At 35.3% G+C, this 16,101-nt stretch overlaps 1 protein-coding gene across 6 annotated transcripts; it reads left to right on the top strand.

Moving 5' to 3' along the window:
• Positions 1 to 3,660: 3,660 nt before the first annotated feature.
• LOC132302805 (uncharacterized) lies at positions 3,661 to 15,603 on the top strand. 6 transcript variants are annotated; one of them, XM_059799767.1, is made up of 16 exons: positions 3,667 to 3,783; positions 4,108 to 4,653; positions 5,636 to 5,713; positions 6,231 to 6,286; positions 6,589 to 6,708; positions 6,805 to 6,875; positions 7,144 to 7,237; positions 7,415 to 7,633; positions 11,095 to 11,346; positions 11,630 to 11,738; positions 11,924 to 11,991; positions 14,522 to 14,591; positions 14,672 to 14,746; positions 14,832 to 14,923; positions 15,219 to 15,272; positions 15,386 to 15,603. In XM_059799767.1, exons 2-16 carry the CDS (start codon positions 4,342 to 4,344, stop codon positions 15,387 to 15,389), a joined length of 1,674 nt encoding a protein of 557 aa, XP_059655750.1. In that variant the 5' UTR covers positions 3,667 to 3,783; positions 4,108 to 4,341; the 3' UTR covers positions 15,390 to 15,603. The 6 variants fall into 6 exon arrangements, with proteins under 6 accessions (XP_059655747.1, XP_059655750.1, XP_059655746.1 ...); XM_059799764.1 differs by having other exon boundaries at positions 3,661 to 3,783; positions 4,189 to 4,653; positions 15,219 to 15,603; XM_059799763.1 differs by having other exon boundaries at positions 15,219 to 15,603.
• The last annotated feature ends 498 nt before the right edge of the window (positions 15,604 to 16,101 follow it).

Raw genomic sequence — 16,101 nt, forward strand, 5'->3', positions numbered from 1 at the left:
GTGGGTGCAGATCTATGTGAAGGTGATTCAGGTGATCGCCTTCACCCTATGTGTTGTACATTAAAAGGCAAAGAACAACAGTGTGTGTGTGTGTGTGTGTGGTGCTAGGTTGGTACTGGTTTGTGTTTGGATGATATTGTTGTCAAATACCATACTTGTTAGGTTGTGGTTCCTAAGTACTGAGGTAGGAATTACTTTGCTAATAAAACTTAAATATGTAAGATAGATCCTACTATTAGCAATCTAGTTTCTTGTTCGCTTGCATATGGCTTAAGATGATATTCATCAGCAATGTTTCACAATGTCACTATGCAGAGACTTGTTAGTAAAGGTGATTTCAAAAATCATCTCAATCATCTTATCGAAAAAACTAAATTAACAATTTCATTAAACAGCTTTTCACCGATTGAGTGCTTTCAAACGCGACAACATAACAATCTTTTAAAACCTAAGCATTTGAAAAACAATCTGCTTTTCTGCCTAATCAAAATAGTGCCACAAGCAAAACTGAAGCTATCCTGCTCGTATTAGATCAGTACCATCAAAAATGGTATAAACCATGCGAAACGTCTAATCCTGTTCCGTCCAGTTAGTAATGTACCTCACAAAAATGTTGTGATAGTTAGCTCTGCATGACAACATTTTGGTCACGTACATCACTAACCAGAGGGAAAATGACAACGGTTTCGGAGAAGAGAATTTTAGACTGGTAGGATTGCGGTAGAGTGGTAGTGATACAATATAAAGTAACTAAAAGGTTCTTTTGAGATTGAAGTCAAGGAAGAGAAGTATGAAATATTCGCCTCACAAGTGAATTAGAAATTAATAACAATGTTGCAACTTTTGATTAGCCATAAGGAGAATTGCAAATGCAAAAATTTCCTGAATTTTTTCACTGTTAAATAGCTATAATTATCTTACTAAGTTTTTTTTTAGGAAGTTGGTGTTGAGCCTTTTAGAGCACTTTATAATTCACCATAAAATACATGTAATCTACCGTCTCATATGTACCGGCCGATTAAGTGAAAAAATTCTCTAAGGTGGCTCCAGCATAGTTTGAACTCCTGACCTCCAAGAGTTTTGGTTTTAAATGATAAGAATTTGGCATGTGCTCGAGGATTTAATATATTTTAGGCTAGAGGTTGAAGAACGAAGACTGCTAAGGGCCTGTTTGCTACGTGTTTTATTTGTTGTGTTTTTGTTAGGTTTGTTTTGAACGCTTTGTAAATAGTGGTCAAAATCGAAACTCCAATTTGATATTTTTATGTGTTTCAGCACTATAGTGATGAGCAGTAAAAAATAAAAATTTGAAAATATCTTAAATTACATTTTAAACTAACTATTATATTTTTCAAACTTGTAACATTCTTTTTAGCAAACATGTTTTCATATTTTTTATTTAAATTTTTTTGTAATAAATGGATCTTATCAAATATGCTTTCAATTACCATTCACAACACCATACAACATAACGCTATTCCGGTTAGTGAACAGCCCAAACCAAACATGTCCTAAAAGATTCCGACTATTTTGAAGGCAACTTTAGAATTATTGGAAATTATATAATACAAAAAGAAAATAAAAGGAGTTGAGTGGGGTAAAAAAACAAATTTAGACAATCAACCAGACACGTTATCAAGCAATCACAGACACAATGGTAGCAATTTCATTTTACTGATAAGCAATACTTAAATGCAGATTCAGACTTATGCAAAACTTTGAAGGAGACAAGTCAAGCTTGGGCCTTGAGGTGGACCAAATCTCGTGGAGTGTGCAAAAAAATAAGAATTGATTTATAATCATTTCGGGTTAAAAGAAAAACATAAAAACAAAACCCTATTCCTGTTAGTGAACAGGCTCATACCGAATATGTCTCAAAAAATTTCGAGTATTTTGAACGAGGCAACTTTAGAATTGTTGAAAATTATATAATACAAAAAGAAAATAAAAGGAGTTGAGTGGGGCAAAAAGCAAATTTAGACAATCAACCAGACACGTTATCAAGTAATCACACAGAAAGGTAGCAATTTTCATTTTACTTATGAGCAATACATAAACAATGCAGTCTCAGACTTGAAAAGTATGCAAAACTTTGAAGGAGACAAGCCAAGCTCGGGGCTTGAGGTGGACCAAATCTGGTGGACTGAGCAAAAAATAAGAATTGGTTTATAGTCATTTCAGTTCCAAAATATATGTCCCGTCGGTAACTGCGATTCATTATAAACTTCGTAAACTTGAGTGTAAATATTTGATTCGATTCAAAATAAGTATTAATTTTTAATGCTTCACAAGTAAAAATCATTTACGTTATTTTTTCACCTCCTAAAGTATAAAGAATAATGCGGTGTTGGAGTGAGTTTCTTACTAAAGTAGTAGTAAAAAAAAAAAAAAAAGAAGAAGAAGAAGAAGGGAAAGAAAGAAAAGGTGAAATCATTTGGTATTTTAAAATATTAAGACAAGAGTGAAATCATTTGGTAGACAAAAGGTTAATTATGCTTTATGAATATAATATTTATAAATGACCCTATCCAATTAAGTAACAGTTGTTATCAATTTATTATATAACAAAAGTATGAATTGATTACTTTAAAAAAGAGAAGAAGTATGAATTAATTTATGAAAAATGATAAGTCTTTCGATCTCAATTATCGACACTTTCTCTAAATACAACGTGGTTGGGAATGAATAGAAGAAAAAATGATGTTTACGGGATTTCCAACCACGTTGTATTCGAAAGAGAGTCAGCAATTAAGGTTGAAAGATGTATCATTTTTCTTAATTTATTACTCATTTTAGTAATTAAAACTAAACAAAATTTTCTACTTGGTAATTTTTATTGGAAATTTTTGTGAAACAGTGGTTCGTATAAGCAGTTTTATCATTCATAAACTTATGACAAAAATCTGTAGATTTCAAATTTCATTACCAAATATATTTAATATTGGACTCATAGAATTTTTTTCCTTAATTGTCATATGCATGTAAAACATGGGTCTCATGTACTAAGAGCCAGTTTGTACTTTTATCAATATATGTGTCAAATAAAAGTACATGGTCTCATGTTGTTGGAATAAAAAAAGTAAAATAATTGCGGTTATTAAAAAAATATATTAGGTGTTTAATGGCACATTATAATAAGTATTTTTTTTAATTAAAGTATTTTAAAATTTATTTGGTATAATATTTTTAAAACAATTGTATTACTACTTTTACAATAATATTCTTTAATATGATGTTACATAATAGCAACTTTATTAAGGAAATGATATAATTGTTATGATAAAAAAGAAAAAAAGACAAAATTAGCTATTGAAAAAGAGTTATTAATTTAATAATCATTTAAAGTGCTTTTAATGGTTACCAAACACATGTCAATATAACTTTTCAAAATAAAAAGGCTTTTAAGTCGTAGAGAAACAATCTGGTAGACCTACACATTATTGTAAAAGAAAAAAATTTAAATTTAAATTTAACTTTAATTTTTTTTTATGGGGTTATAGAATGATTTCCTTATTTTAAGTCCAAACATTTGCCAACCAAAAATAAAAATTTAAACTGTTTTGCAAGGTTATTAACGGAATTTCGTAAAAGACCGAGGGTGATTCTGAAAACATGAGTCAAACCATACATAAAGACAAAACCCCGATAAATTTCAATTTTATGTCGCATCTCCAATTTCTGGCCAGATGAGTTTTTCGCATAGAATGCTCATCAGGTCCAGCAAAAATTGACGTCACTTTCTCTCTACAATCATTTCGCCGATTGTGCCCTAAAAAATCACAGGTAACCTTTCTATATTTCCTCAATCAATTGGTTCTTTTTTGTTTCTCTCTCCCGTCTCTTCTTTCGCTTTCAATGTTTGGCAAATCCGTAAGCTTCGTGAATTCTTCAAGTTAGGTTTGTACTGTGTATCTATCTGTGCGTATTCAATTCAGTAAAGACGACTTCAAATTCGTTTTTATAGATTGACACTTTGATTTTTCGATTGTGATTGTTCTGTTCTTAATTTGAGATGATGATGATGATGATGATGTGAGATTTCTGTTAAGAATTGTTTTGAATGAATTATGGGACTTGAGGTTTAATTGAATTGTTTATGTTGAGCAGTGATGCAAGGTTCTGTAGCTGGTGGAACTTATGTTCATAATTGTAGAGCTGGGTTGACTGTGATATGTTGTGTTTTTTCAGGGGTGTTGTAATTGATTAGGCCTTGCAATAGGAGTTTATTTGGGGATGTTGGTTCAGTTTGTTTCCGAAGTTCGGATTAATTGAGGGGCTGTAGGAATAACAGTGATTGTGGGGCAATTGAAGGAGGTGAAATTTTGATTTGGAGTTGCAAAAATGTATAGGCCTGTGACGGCAACCACCACCCGGGGTGGATTACCTACTGAGAATGGGGATTCTGTGGTTACACTTGATCAAGTGCCATGTTGGAGCGATGCTGAGTATAGGTCTCCGTACGAGAACGAAGATCCTGGCTTTTCGAGTTCATACTTTCCCGACCCTTTATCTTCTGCTTCGGGGGCAGGGAGTAGTGGAAATGGGATGGTTTCCAGGTTTCCAGTTGATTATGAAATTAACTCAAGGATCTATCTGTGGAGAGGGAACCCTTGGAATCTTGAGGTAGACGCTGTTGTTAACTCCACAAATGAGGTGAGCAGTCTAATACATACTGTACTGTGTTTTAGTTAAGTGATTTGTCAGTGTGATCATTGTAACGTATATATATGATATGTTTATTTGGTTGAATCAAAGTACTGTTTTTTTGTTTTTTATTTATTTATTTATTTTTGTTGGAAAATGACATCTTTGTAATTGTTACTTTCAGATTTGTGTGCCACCTGCATTTCTTTTTGTAACTTTATGGGGAAATGGAAATGATTCAAATAGCCTTTTTGTGCATATGGGGGGTTCTGGGAATATGCTATAAATAGGATAAATTTGAGGCGGCTTGCTTCATTGAAGTTGAATATACATAGAATCATCAATGTAACAAGTATAGGCAGGATTTCATGTGCTCGACAAGCTGACTAAGCTTATAAAACCCAAAGTTCTAATTGTTGTCCTGCACTTAAAATCATGAAATTGTTAGTCTATCCGCACCCCAATGTGTGCAAACTTTCTTAGAATCACTTTCCATGACAAAATATAGATTTTTTTTTTGGCCATGTCTAAATAACCTTCTGACCCTGGACCATTCTGTTAAATTAACTCTATTATGGGGTTACATAAAATTTTCTCTCAAATAGATTATGGAAATGTGCTTAATTTTCAATTTAGAATTGACAAAAAATAAGTAGCCCCATTCATCCTTGTTCCATTGTTCATATTCCCCAAGATTCTGGAATGTGTTCTCTGGCTTCTCCTATGGATTTTGTTGCCAATTCCATTTTCATCCAAACATAATTTGATTTTGTCAAATTTAGTTTGATTCACAATCAATTAAGCTAACTGCATCCTAGGGCCAATTAAATAAACCCTAGTACCAGTTCCATTTCTTTCCATCTAATAGGACTATAAGTATCCTTTTGACCATCTGCGCTATAAAGCAGGTTGGATTTGGATTACTAACTAGTTAACAGTGGAAGTGGTTTATTTTATTCTGAGAATTATTTTTCTATTGGGTGGTTGACAGAATCTGGATGAAGCACACAGCAGTACCGGTTTACATGCTGCAGCTGGACCTGGTCTTGCAGAAGAATGTGCAACACTGGTAAGCTAATCATATATTTTATTCACTCTTATTTCTATTTTTCTTTTTCTTTTACCCGAAACATTTTCCTATTCATGGATAGTGTGGACATGGGCATTATACACTAGGCTTGGGAACTTAATGATTAGCCACTCAATCATGTATATATAATATAACATGACACTTAGGAATATATATACTTGTATATTGTTTATTCTTGCTAAGATAAAATATTGTATGTACAAAGATGTCTTATGTTGAGTCTGGGAGCATTGAATCGGCGCTTTGGATTTGGGATTGGAGGAAATTTAGTTCAATATTTCAACTAGATTTCTTCCAATCCCAAATCCAAGCCACCAATTGGGTTCTCCCAAACATTGCATTATAGTATTTTTTTGGTATTATTAAACAAGAGGAATATAATTTAATTGAAGCAAATTTGATTCAAGATATTCTGAAAGATATTAAAGTTGATGCTTGATGAAAATGAAACTTGTCAAAAGCTGAAACAATGTGGTGTAACTTTATTTTTTCACAGGGTGGCTGTCGGACGGGGATGGCAAAAGTTACTAATGCATATGACCTTCCTGCAAGGTGGGTAACATGGTTTTGTTTTATAAAACTGTTCGATATGGTTCTTATGGTCACATTTTTATGTATATGTTAAAAATGGAAAAAAGAAGTAATGCATTGAGGTTTTATAGAAACTCAGTTCTGCGTACTACCCTGTTTTCCCATGCCTTTGTGCAAAGGGATCTACATAATTTGATATTTCATCATTATTTTAACCTAGAGTCTACTTTTAGTGTCCATGGAAACATACAATGCTATCCATTTGTGTAATTTTAGAGACATGAACTATTGACTTATGCTGAATTATGTTATACTTTTTCTAGGCGGGTTATTCATACAGTTGGCCCCAAGTATGCTGTAAAATATCATACCGCTGCAGAGAATGCTTTGAGTCATTGCTATAGGTCTTGCCTAGAACTTCTTATTGAGCACGGGCTTCAAAGGTTGTTTTGTACCAATACAACATCATTTTCTTTATATTTGTGCATTTAATTTTTGTTAAATTGGAACTTACTATCTTGTAACATGAATGAATGCAGCATTGCTATGGGCTGTATATACACAGAGGCAAAAAATTATCCCCGTGAACCTGCTGCTCATGTGGCAATAAGTGAGATATTTCCCTATATGCTGTTGCAATTCTTCTCTTTGTTATGGTGATATATCTTTTAATTGCCTGTGTTGTTCTTTTGACTGCCAATGTGCAATACATAAATTACTTTGTAATAAAATTTAGAAGATCTTTGCTTTACATAAATATGCCTATACTTATGGAAGGTTCTGTTTATATAGTTCATGGACGTGTTTATATGGTTAGTGTTTCTTATTTCATTCCTTATCATTAGATTCATCTTTTTTTTTTTTTTGTTTTTAATCAGGAACCGTCCGTCGATTTCTTGAGAAACAGAATGATAAAATCACAGCTGTTGTTTTTTGTACTACAACGTCATCTGATACTGAGATATATAAACGGTATGCTAGTCTTGCTGCTTTTTTCTATTATTAAGGCAATGTGGATGTTACAAATTTTTATACAAGTTTTGATATGACACCTTTAAGTAGCTTATGGCATTAGAGGTGACATATCCTTTTGTTAGTATATATTTTTAAATTTATGCACTTTATTCTTTATTCTCATTTCAAATGTAGATTGCTTCCACTTTACTTTCCTCGGGATAAACATGAGGAAGAGGTGGCAATATCGAAGCTTCCTGCAGATGTTGGGGATGAAAATGGTGAGACAGTTATAGATGAACGTAAAATCAGAATAAAGCCTTTGCCAAATGTTAAAAAGTCTATTCCTAAACCTCCTAAACCTTTGCAAGCGTCAATGGATCTTCCTGTCAGCGATGTTGGCTTGGCAAGACGGTTAGTGAATGACTCAAAAGCTTATTATATATCTTCAGATACCTTTATTTTTATTTTTCATTTTCTATCCTTGTCTTTTAGTGATGAGTCGTTAAGGATTGCCAGAATATGTATCTATATTGGGGATGGCTTTAATTAAGCTGAATGTATTTGTTTGTTCATCACCTTTGTGGTTCTTGTTCAATTTTTAAATATTATGTTCTTTACGTTTTGAACTTGTCAAAAAAAAAAAAAAAAAAAAACGTTTTGACAGTGCAGATGTTAATATGTTGGGCTAATGCTTAGGATCCTATTTTTGAGTGCCGTTTTGCAACTTGAGCAGTTTGTTCGTGTTGCGAGTGTGCTACAAGGACGAGGCCAAAAGAACTTGGCGTAGCGATGAGAGTATATATAGATAGACTGAGATCTAAAAAAATACATGACCATAGATAGAGCAAGTAGCCAACTCCACTTTGTTTGGGCTTATGATTTAATATTTGAGTTGTGCTGTCATTCTGGGTTGAATTATTTGAAAGATATTTATTCCCATAGTGCTTATTATTATTTTAAATCATTCAATCCTGATAAATCAGCTTTGCTTTGGGCTTTGTCTTCATCATTAGATAGTTCGCAATGAGGTTGCCGCCTAGTAACTGAGGACTGATAAGAGACAGCCTCAAAAGATCAGTGGGTAATGCCCCTTGAGGCATTATCGAATAGTCATTAACTAATCTTATAAATAATGCCAATTCCACAGCATTAAAGGTAGATGACCTTCCCCATTACTCCTGCTATAGAACCATTATTCAATATATTAGAAATCTTTGTCCGGGAGTCTAAGAAGCATGGAAACGGATACATGACATAGGTACGACACAACATGGATACGGCAACATGGCTAATCCTAAAAAATTAGGACACAAAAACAGCGGGGACACAACAAATAAGAAATATATTTTCTATATATATGATGTTGTACTTTAAGAAATTAAGAGTAATATTATTTTTCACAATCTCATAATTAAAAAAAAGAAAAAAGAAAAAAAAGAAGAGAGAGACAAAGAGGATTAGGGTTTTGCTAGAAAAAGAATTAGGCCTTAGTTAAAAATAAAGGTAAGAATCCATAGAAGAGAAAAAAGTTCATGGGGAATAGAGGAAAAAAAAAAGAAGGTAAGAGAGACAAAAAGAAATTTATTGTGAAAGGAAAAAAAGAAGTATTTTGGGTTTGTGAAGAACAAAAAGAAGAAAGAAAAGAGGAGGATGAAGAACAAAGAAGCACGGAAACGGATACGGGGCACCGATATGACATGACACGGATACGGCGACACGGCAAATCCTAAAAAATTAGGGCACGGACACGGTGGGGTCACGGCAAATAAGAAATATATTTTCTATATATATGATGTAATTCAAGAAAAGAGTAATATTATTTTTTACAATCTAATAATGGAAAAAAAAAATTGTTTTGCTGGAAAAAAGAAAGAATGATAGAAAGAGGGTTAAAAAAAAAAAAGACAGAGGATTAGGGTTTTATTAGAAAAGGAATTAGGACTTGGTTAAAAATAAAGGTAAGAATCCAAAAAAGAGAAAAAAGTTCACGGGGAATAGAGAAAAAAGGAAAAAGAGAAAAAAGTTCACGGGGAATAGAGAAAAAAGGAAAAAGAGACAAAAAGAAATTTATTGTGAAAGGAAAAAAAGAAGTATTTAGGGTTTATGAAGAACAAGAAGAAGAAAGAAAAGAGGAGGATGAAGAATAAGAGAGAAAAGAGGAGAAAGAGGGGTGAGAGTGAGACCATTCACCGGTAGCGAAGCTTGGTTGGTGGGACAGCAAGAGAGTCAAAATTGATCGTGCAAGGGTTCTAACCTTTGAACTAAAATATAAGAATAAATATCCAATTGTTTGAATATAAAATTGTTTTATGAAACAAGAAGTTTGTAAGTAATTATGTAATTAAACAACTCCTAATATTTACACTTCAACTCAACATTGTTTCTAAAACTTTCTTAAAAATCTCCAAAGAGCGGGACACGCGTGTCGGACACGTATCCATGGCGTGTTGGAAGCGTGTCCACGGCGTGTCCGACATGTGTCGGGGTGTGTCGGTGTCTGACACGGATTCTTTGCCCTTTTAGGCGTGTCCGTGCTTCCTAGACGAAGAATAAGAGAGAAAAGAGGAGAAAGAGGAAAGAGAGATAGAGAGACCATTATTCACCGGTAGCGAAGCTTGGTTGGTGGGACAAGAAGAGAGTCAAAGATGATAGTGCAAGAGTTCGAACATTTGAACTACAATATAAGAATATATGTCTAATTGTTTGATTATAAAATTGTTATATGAAACAAGTTTCTAAGTAATTATGTAATTACCATCATATTACTGAAAAATATTAAACTCCTCCTAATATTTACACTTGAAATCAACATTGTTTCTAAAACTTTCTTTAAAATCCCCTGGGACACGTGTCGGACATGTATTCATGGTGTGTCGGAAGTGTGTCTGGATATTAAAAAATATGAAATATTCGGACACGTTTTTTGGCATGTCTGTCACGTGTCCCTTTTAGGCGTGTCCATGCTTCCTATTCCGGAGTGCATTGAATTCCTGCCTTCCCTGGAACCTTTGGGGTTTGTCTGGTTCTTCCCCTCCTTCCATTTCATATTCTGAGTCCCATTCTCATTACGAGAGACATCTCCATATTTATTTCTTACTATTAGCTACTGCTTGAATTAAAGAACCCCCATAATGTCAAATTGGCACGCTTACTCAGTTCTTTCAATACGTTGATGTGGATTGTCTCGCGAAACAGTAATGATTGTGTATTATCTTGGGAAATAAGGATGATGCTAGAGCTGTACTCGCCTGGCAAGAAATTATATATTCATTGGCCGATCTTATTCCCTGAAATTCTCCCATAGGTAATGAGGTATTTTACGTAGGGTTGAAATCCCATTTGAGCTCCCAATAGATGAACTGCCTCGATTTGTTCCTCTGCTGAGAGGAGTATACGATCTCTTGGGTAATAAAAGGAAATCAGAGTTGTGCTTATCTGGCAAGAAAGTACTACTGCAGACTTGTATATATGTTTTTTTCCTTTCCGGAGATAGGGTGGCTAAGATAAAGCATTTCTGTTTCACCAAGGCAAGAAATGTGGTGCTAAAATCCTAACTGAACACTTGTGGTGCTTTTCTATGATATCTTACTTATCCAGAGATGTGTGTGTGTGTGTGTGTGTGTGTGTGTGTATTCAACAACTTATCATTTATTAGGACATTTTCTTGTTTTTTCATTTGCTTTCCATATACAGGTATGCATATCTTTGGTGCACATTGTACTCCTCTCTCTATCGCACACAGTGCAACTTCTTTTCTCCTTCCCTCTCTTTCGCAATGCAACTTATTTTTCTCTTTCCTCTCTTCTGCAGTGCAACTTATTGTTGCTCTTTATATCTGCTGAACTTACTGGAAGATTGTTCTCTCTTAACAGTAGCTCATCATACCTGGATTCATATTTGGATCCTGCTTTCATGTCCCTAATTAAGGATCCAGATCAGCGACGCAAGGAACAATGGGAGAAAACTGCTCAAGCACAAAGTGGATTTAACTGTGCTAAAATGCTTGGATTTGGTAACCTTGGGGGACCTCCATTGTCTGCTGCAGAAGAATACTCACTTCATTCTAGATATCTTGCTAAAGCAAATTCTCTTAATCTTTCCGAAATTGCGGAAATGAAAATTGTGTAAGGACTTCTCTTTCTTGGGGAGTAGCACACTCTTGCATGCTTGACAGAGTCACATTGGTTCTCTGCTATGCCTATAACTAGTGATAATTTTAGAATGTTCAATTAATGCTTGTCATTTAAATAGTGATGATGCCAATTAAGGGGTATCTTGTCTTTTATGACTTACCTTAGGTAAGAGTCATGTCCTGCAAAATCCTTCGAGCTTCTAGCATTTATCAAGGTTCTCATTTGGGTTGCATGTTGACACTAGAATTCATGTAGTTCTATGCTTTTGTTTCAGTTACCGTGGTGGGGTTGACAGTGAGGGTCGTCCAGTGATGGTCGTCGTGGGAGCACATTTTCTGCTGCGATGTCTTGATTTGGAGCGGTTTGTGCTCTATGTAATAAAGGTAAAAAAAAAAAAAGGCTACTGCTTGATTTGATTTGAGGTGTTTGAAGTTTATTATTGCAACATCATTGTTCTCCCTTTGATATTGTTCTTATGTTATTATCCTTTCCTTGGCTCTGTTCTTTATTAAGCATTGGCCGTTAGAACTATGGTGATTGTAATTTGTATTTAATATCAAAATTTCAGGAGTTTGAGCCTGTGATACAGAAGCCTTATACAATTGTTTACTTCCACTCTGCTGCATCTTTACAGTTGTAAGTCTCAAGTATTTCTCTTTTTGTTTATTTCAAAATTTGAGCTCCTCCTTCAAAAACCAATGTGAAGAAAGCATGGATCTTTTTGGTGCTTCAAGTGGCATAGAATATTTGTTCGCATCTATGAAATTCTTGACTAAGTTTTAGTTTCTTATACCATTGTTTGACATTGACTTGCCCTACAATATTTTGTTTGCTTTTGCTCAGCACATTTTGTGCGCGCGTAATTTTGTAAGTGTTAAAAAGATTGTAGGAAAGTCTTTCCAGTCAAATGTGAATGGGTTGCATGGCGTGGAATCTGAATAGCCTTGTAGGAATTGGTTTTATTTTTAAGGGATAATTTAAATAGTAGCAAGTATTGGAATTACTATTTATAATACCATAAATACGAAAAAATATCTACATATAAAGCAATTTAACAAAAAGTAATTACAAATAGGATAATTTACACACCGTACTTTAATATTGGTAAGTATTTATACAATTAAGACAAAATTACCCCTATCTTTTTAAGAATTCCCCATTAACTCTTAATCTATACATACACATATATACACCACCACCGGACCAGCACCGCCCTAGAATAACCCACCCACCACCCTAGAATCCTCCAATCTCTTCCAATCCTCCTCTCCCTTGTCTCTTCTCTCTCTTACCTTCTCTTTTCTCTCGTCTCTCTCTCTCTTTATACAATCCTATATATATATACTCCATCACCACCATCTCCGGACCACCACCACCGACCACGGGACTACCACCACTCTCTCTTTCAACACCATCCCACCTGAAAATTAACACCCAAAAGCCATACCCAGCTATACCAATTTTTGTTTTTGTTTTTTTTTGATAAGTAATAATCGATTGGAAGAGCATTCAAAAGGGGAACGCATCCCTAATACAAAAACAGAAGCTGAACCTAAGGACCCATAGAGTCCAAAAGATCAACTAAGTCAGCGGTAGAGGAGCAAGTGCTTCCTTTCACATAACAAAAAATAAAGCGAAGAATATGAAGTTTCAAGGTCGCCAAAGGTGATTTCCTTCGAAAATTCTGCTATTCCTCTCTTTCCATATACTCCACCAAACACAGTGTGGAACTATCCTCTAATAATCGCGAGCGTGACTTCTCACTTGGCATCCTCTCCACGCATTAATCAGACCTTTGGAAGACTGAGGCATTACCCAATGCATGCCAAATAAACCGAAGATGAGGTTCCAACAAACGTACACCACAAGACAGTGCATAAGGATGTGATCCACAGACTCACCATCTCGTTTGCATAAACAACACCAATTAACAATAGTATTGCCTCTCTTCCTCAAATTGTCCAGCGTCATGATCTTACCCCAGACGGCAGTCCAAACAAAGAATGCCGCTCTAAGTGGAGCCTTGGAGCGCCATATAGTCTTCCATGGGAAAACAGGACCAACGAAGTTGAAAGGCATAGAAAGATGGACCGGACATCAAATCTTCCATGGGAGGAAGAAACCCACAAAATGTCATCACTACCTCTGCCAACTGCCTCCTGCTGATACAACATATCCAGAAGGGCACATATCTCGTACCCAACTATACACAATTAAAGAATAGATTTGGATCTAAGCATCATCTTAGCCGCCTCTATAGTCACTAACAACAAACCAGGGGTGAGGTGCGTGTCTATCTTCAATGCCTGTCCTGTTACATCACTTTCTCTCTCTCTAATGCATCTTCAACTACCACCCCCGGTGCTCTAATTTTAGGTCTGCATTTTAGAAACCCTATTCCTATTTTGATTTTTTCAATTTTGAAACCCCAAATCTCCACGTGAATACTAAATTTCTTCAATTTCGAAACCCTAATTTGATTTCTTAAATTCGAACAAATCACTACGGGATTGTGTGGGAGTGAGGAGAGAAAAAGAGGTATTGGTGATGGTTGTGGTTGTGTGGCGATGCTTGTGGCGGTGCTTGTGTGGGACTGTGGAAGGGTTACATGGTGGTAGGTGTAGGTGATAGATGCTTGTAGTGAGAAATTTCTGTTTGTTTCGATCTGGGTATTGCAAAGGTGAGGGTTTTCTGCGTTCGGTTTGGATGTTGGTGGTGGTGGCGGCGAGTTAGTGGTGGAGAGGAGGAGTCGGTAGTGGTGGGGAGGGAATGAGGGATTTGGCTATGGTGGAGGTCGGCGGCAATGTTGGTGGTTGTGACCGCGGCAGTGGGTTGTATGTGGATAGAGAGAGAGTGAGTAAAGGGCGGTGGCTGTGGATAGAAAGAGAAAGTGAGCAAAGGGGATGAGATGGAAGAAGAGGAGATGGATGTCAATGTTTAAAGTGTTGAGGGCATTTTAGACTATATTTGTATAATTCCTTTACTTTTGTTAAGTTGCTTTATACTTTGATTATTTTATCGTATTAATTGTCTTTTAAATAGTGTCCCAAATACTTACTATTTTTTAAAGTATCCCTATTTTTTATGGTGGGGATGTATGTGAAATTTCTTCTGAAAGTATTTTTGCTTGACTCGCTCTTTTACTTATTTTTGTTGGAGTAAATAGGCAACCAGACCTGGGATGGATGCGGAGAGTACAACAAATACTGGGTCGGAAACACCAGCGTAATCTTCATGTATGCAATGCTATAAATTTTTCTGTGCATTCAAAAGACGCATGTCTGCTCTCTTGTATTTAATCTCCTTTTTTACGTAGGCAATTTATGTTCTTCACCCGACTTTTGGACTGAAGGCTGCAATATTTGCTCTGCAACTGTTTGTAGATAGTGTGGTATGTCCGACCCTTACTATTCAAATGAATGGAATCTGAATCTTTTTACTTGCCTTTTGGAAGTTCTTAACTTGTTGATACTTAGGTGTGGAAGAAAGTGGTTTACGTTGATCGTCTTCTGCAGTTATTCAGATATGTTCCTCGAGAACAATTGACCATCCCCGACTTTGTATTTCAGTTGAGTTTCCTGTGCTTCTCTCAAAAAAAATTCGTTCTTCTTTCTAAAGTAATCAGAGACTGTTACCTAAAGCCAGGCAACAATTTGATTATGAATCCACCTAATGGAAAGGCATGTCATGGCCCCGTGATGTTTTAGTTGCTCTGATTATTACTGGTTCGTGTTTATATTTAGGGCAGCCTAATTGGTGGCACTTATCAGTGTGCTGATTGACACAGTAATTGTCTTAAGCGCTGATGAAGGGAATAAAAATAAGACATTTCATTCTCAGTTTATAATGATGTGTTAATGCAGGCACGATTTAGAAGTGAATGGAGGAAAGGGCCTAATTGTGGATCCCAGAACAAAGTATGTATATCATCGACCGTAGGCCTTGCGTATCATGCTTAAAACAAGCGACTGAGAAGGTCCCCGGGATTGCATTCTCTTCATTTTCTTATATTTTTTTATTGTATGTGCAGGTAATTTGAGATGGTTGTAGTTGTTGGTTATTGTTATAAAGTCACGTGTCACTTCCTTTTTGTCTTTTTTCATATTTATTATTTTTATTTTTATTTTTTCTTTCTTGAGATATGTTTTGTATTATGTCTGCAGATGGAATTAGTTTTTTCTCTGTAATTTCCTATTTGTTGGATGAGTCCTTTGCCAATAATCCAAAATGATTTGAGCATTGATTGAAGCTGCTTGAAAGCTGAGAAAATTGTGGTTTTTTTTTTTTTTTTGGCTTTTCGGTAAGGGAGAAAATTGAGTCGATGAAGTGTTATCAGTGTGTCAATCTGAAGTTTGATGCCTGTTTTTCTGGACTTCCCTATTATTGTTTTTGTTAGCGAGACTATTTATACTGAAATTGGAGGTGAATGGAAGTTCCAATGGTCATTTATGTAGATGATGTGGGGGTTGCGATGGCCTCTCTCTCTCTCTCTCTCACACACACACACACCAGTTGGTTAAAAAAGGCTTTTGAGAGATCAAAACAAGAGTCAATTAAGAGAGGCTACCATGACATCTTAAAGGTCACAAGGCTAAAGTTGTGTGTGTGTGAGAGAGGCTACCATGACATCTTAAAGGTCACAAGGCTCAAGTTGTGTGTGTGTGTGTGAGAGAGAGAGGACAAATTTTGTGCAAGTTTTTTTAATTTATCCAGTAGATGAAACAGGATTCGATTCAACGCAATTGG

The sequence above is a fragment of the Cornus florida genome, unplaced genomic scaffold (assembly GCF_030987335.1).
Source record: "Cornus florida cultivar Cherokee Brave unplaced genomic scaffold, ASM3098733v1 CherokeeBrave_3.0.0_Hap2_Chr04, whole genome shotgun sequence".
Taxonomy (NCBI): domain Eukaryota; kingdom Viridiplantae; phylum Streptophyta; class Magnoliopsida; order Cornales; family Cornaceae; genus Cornus; species Cornus florida.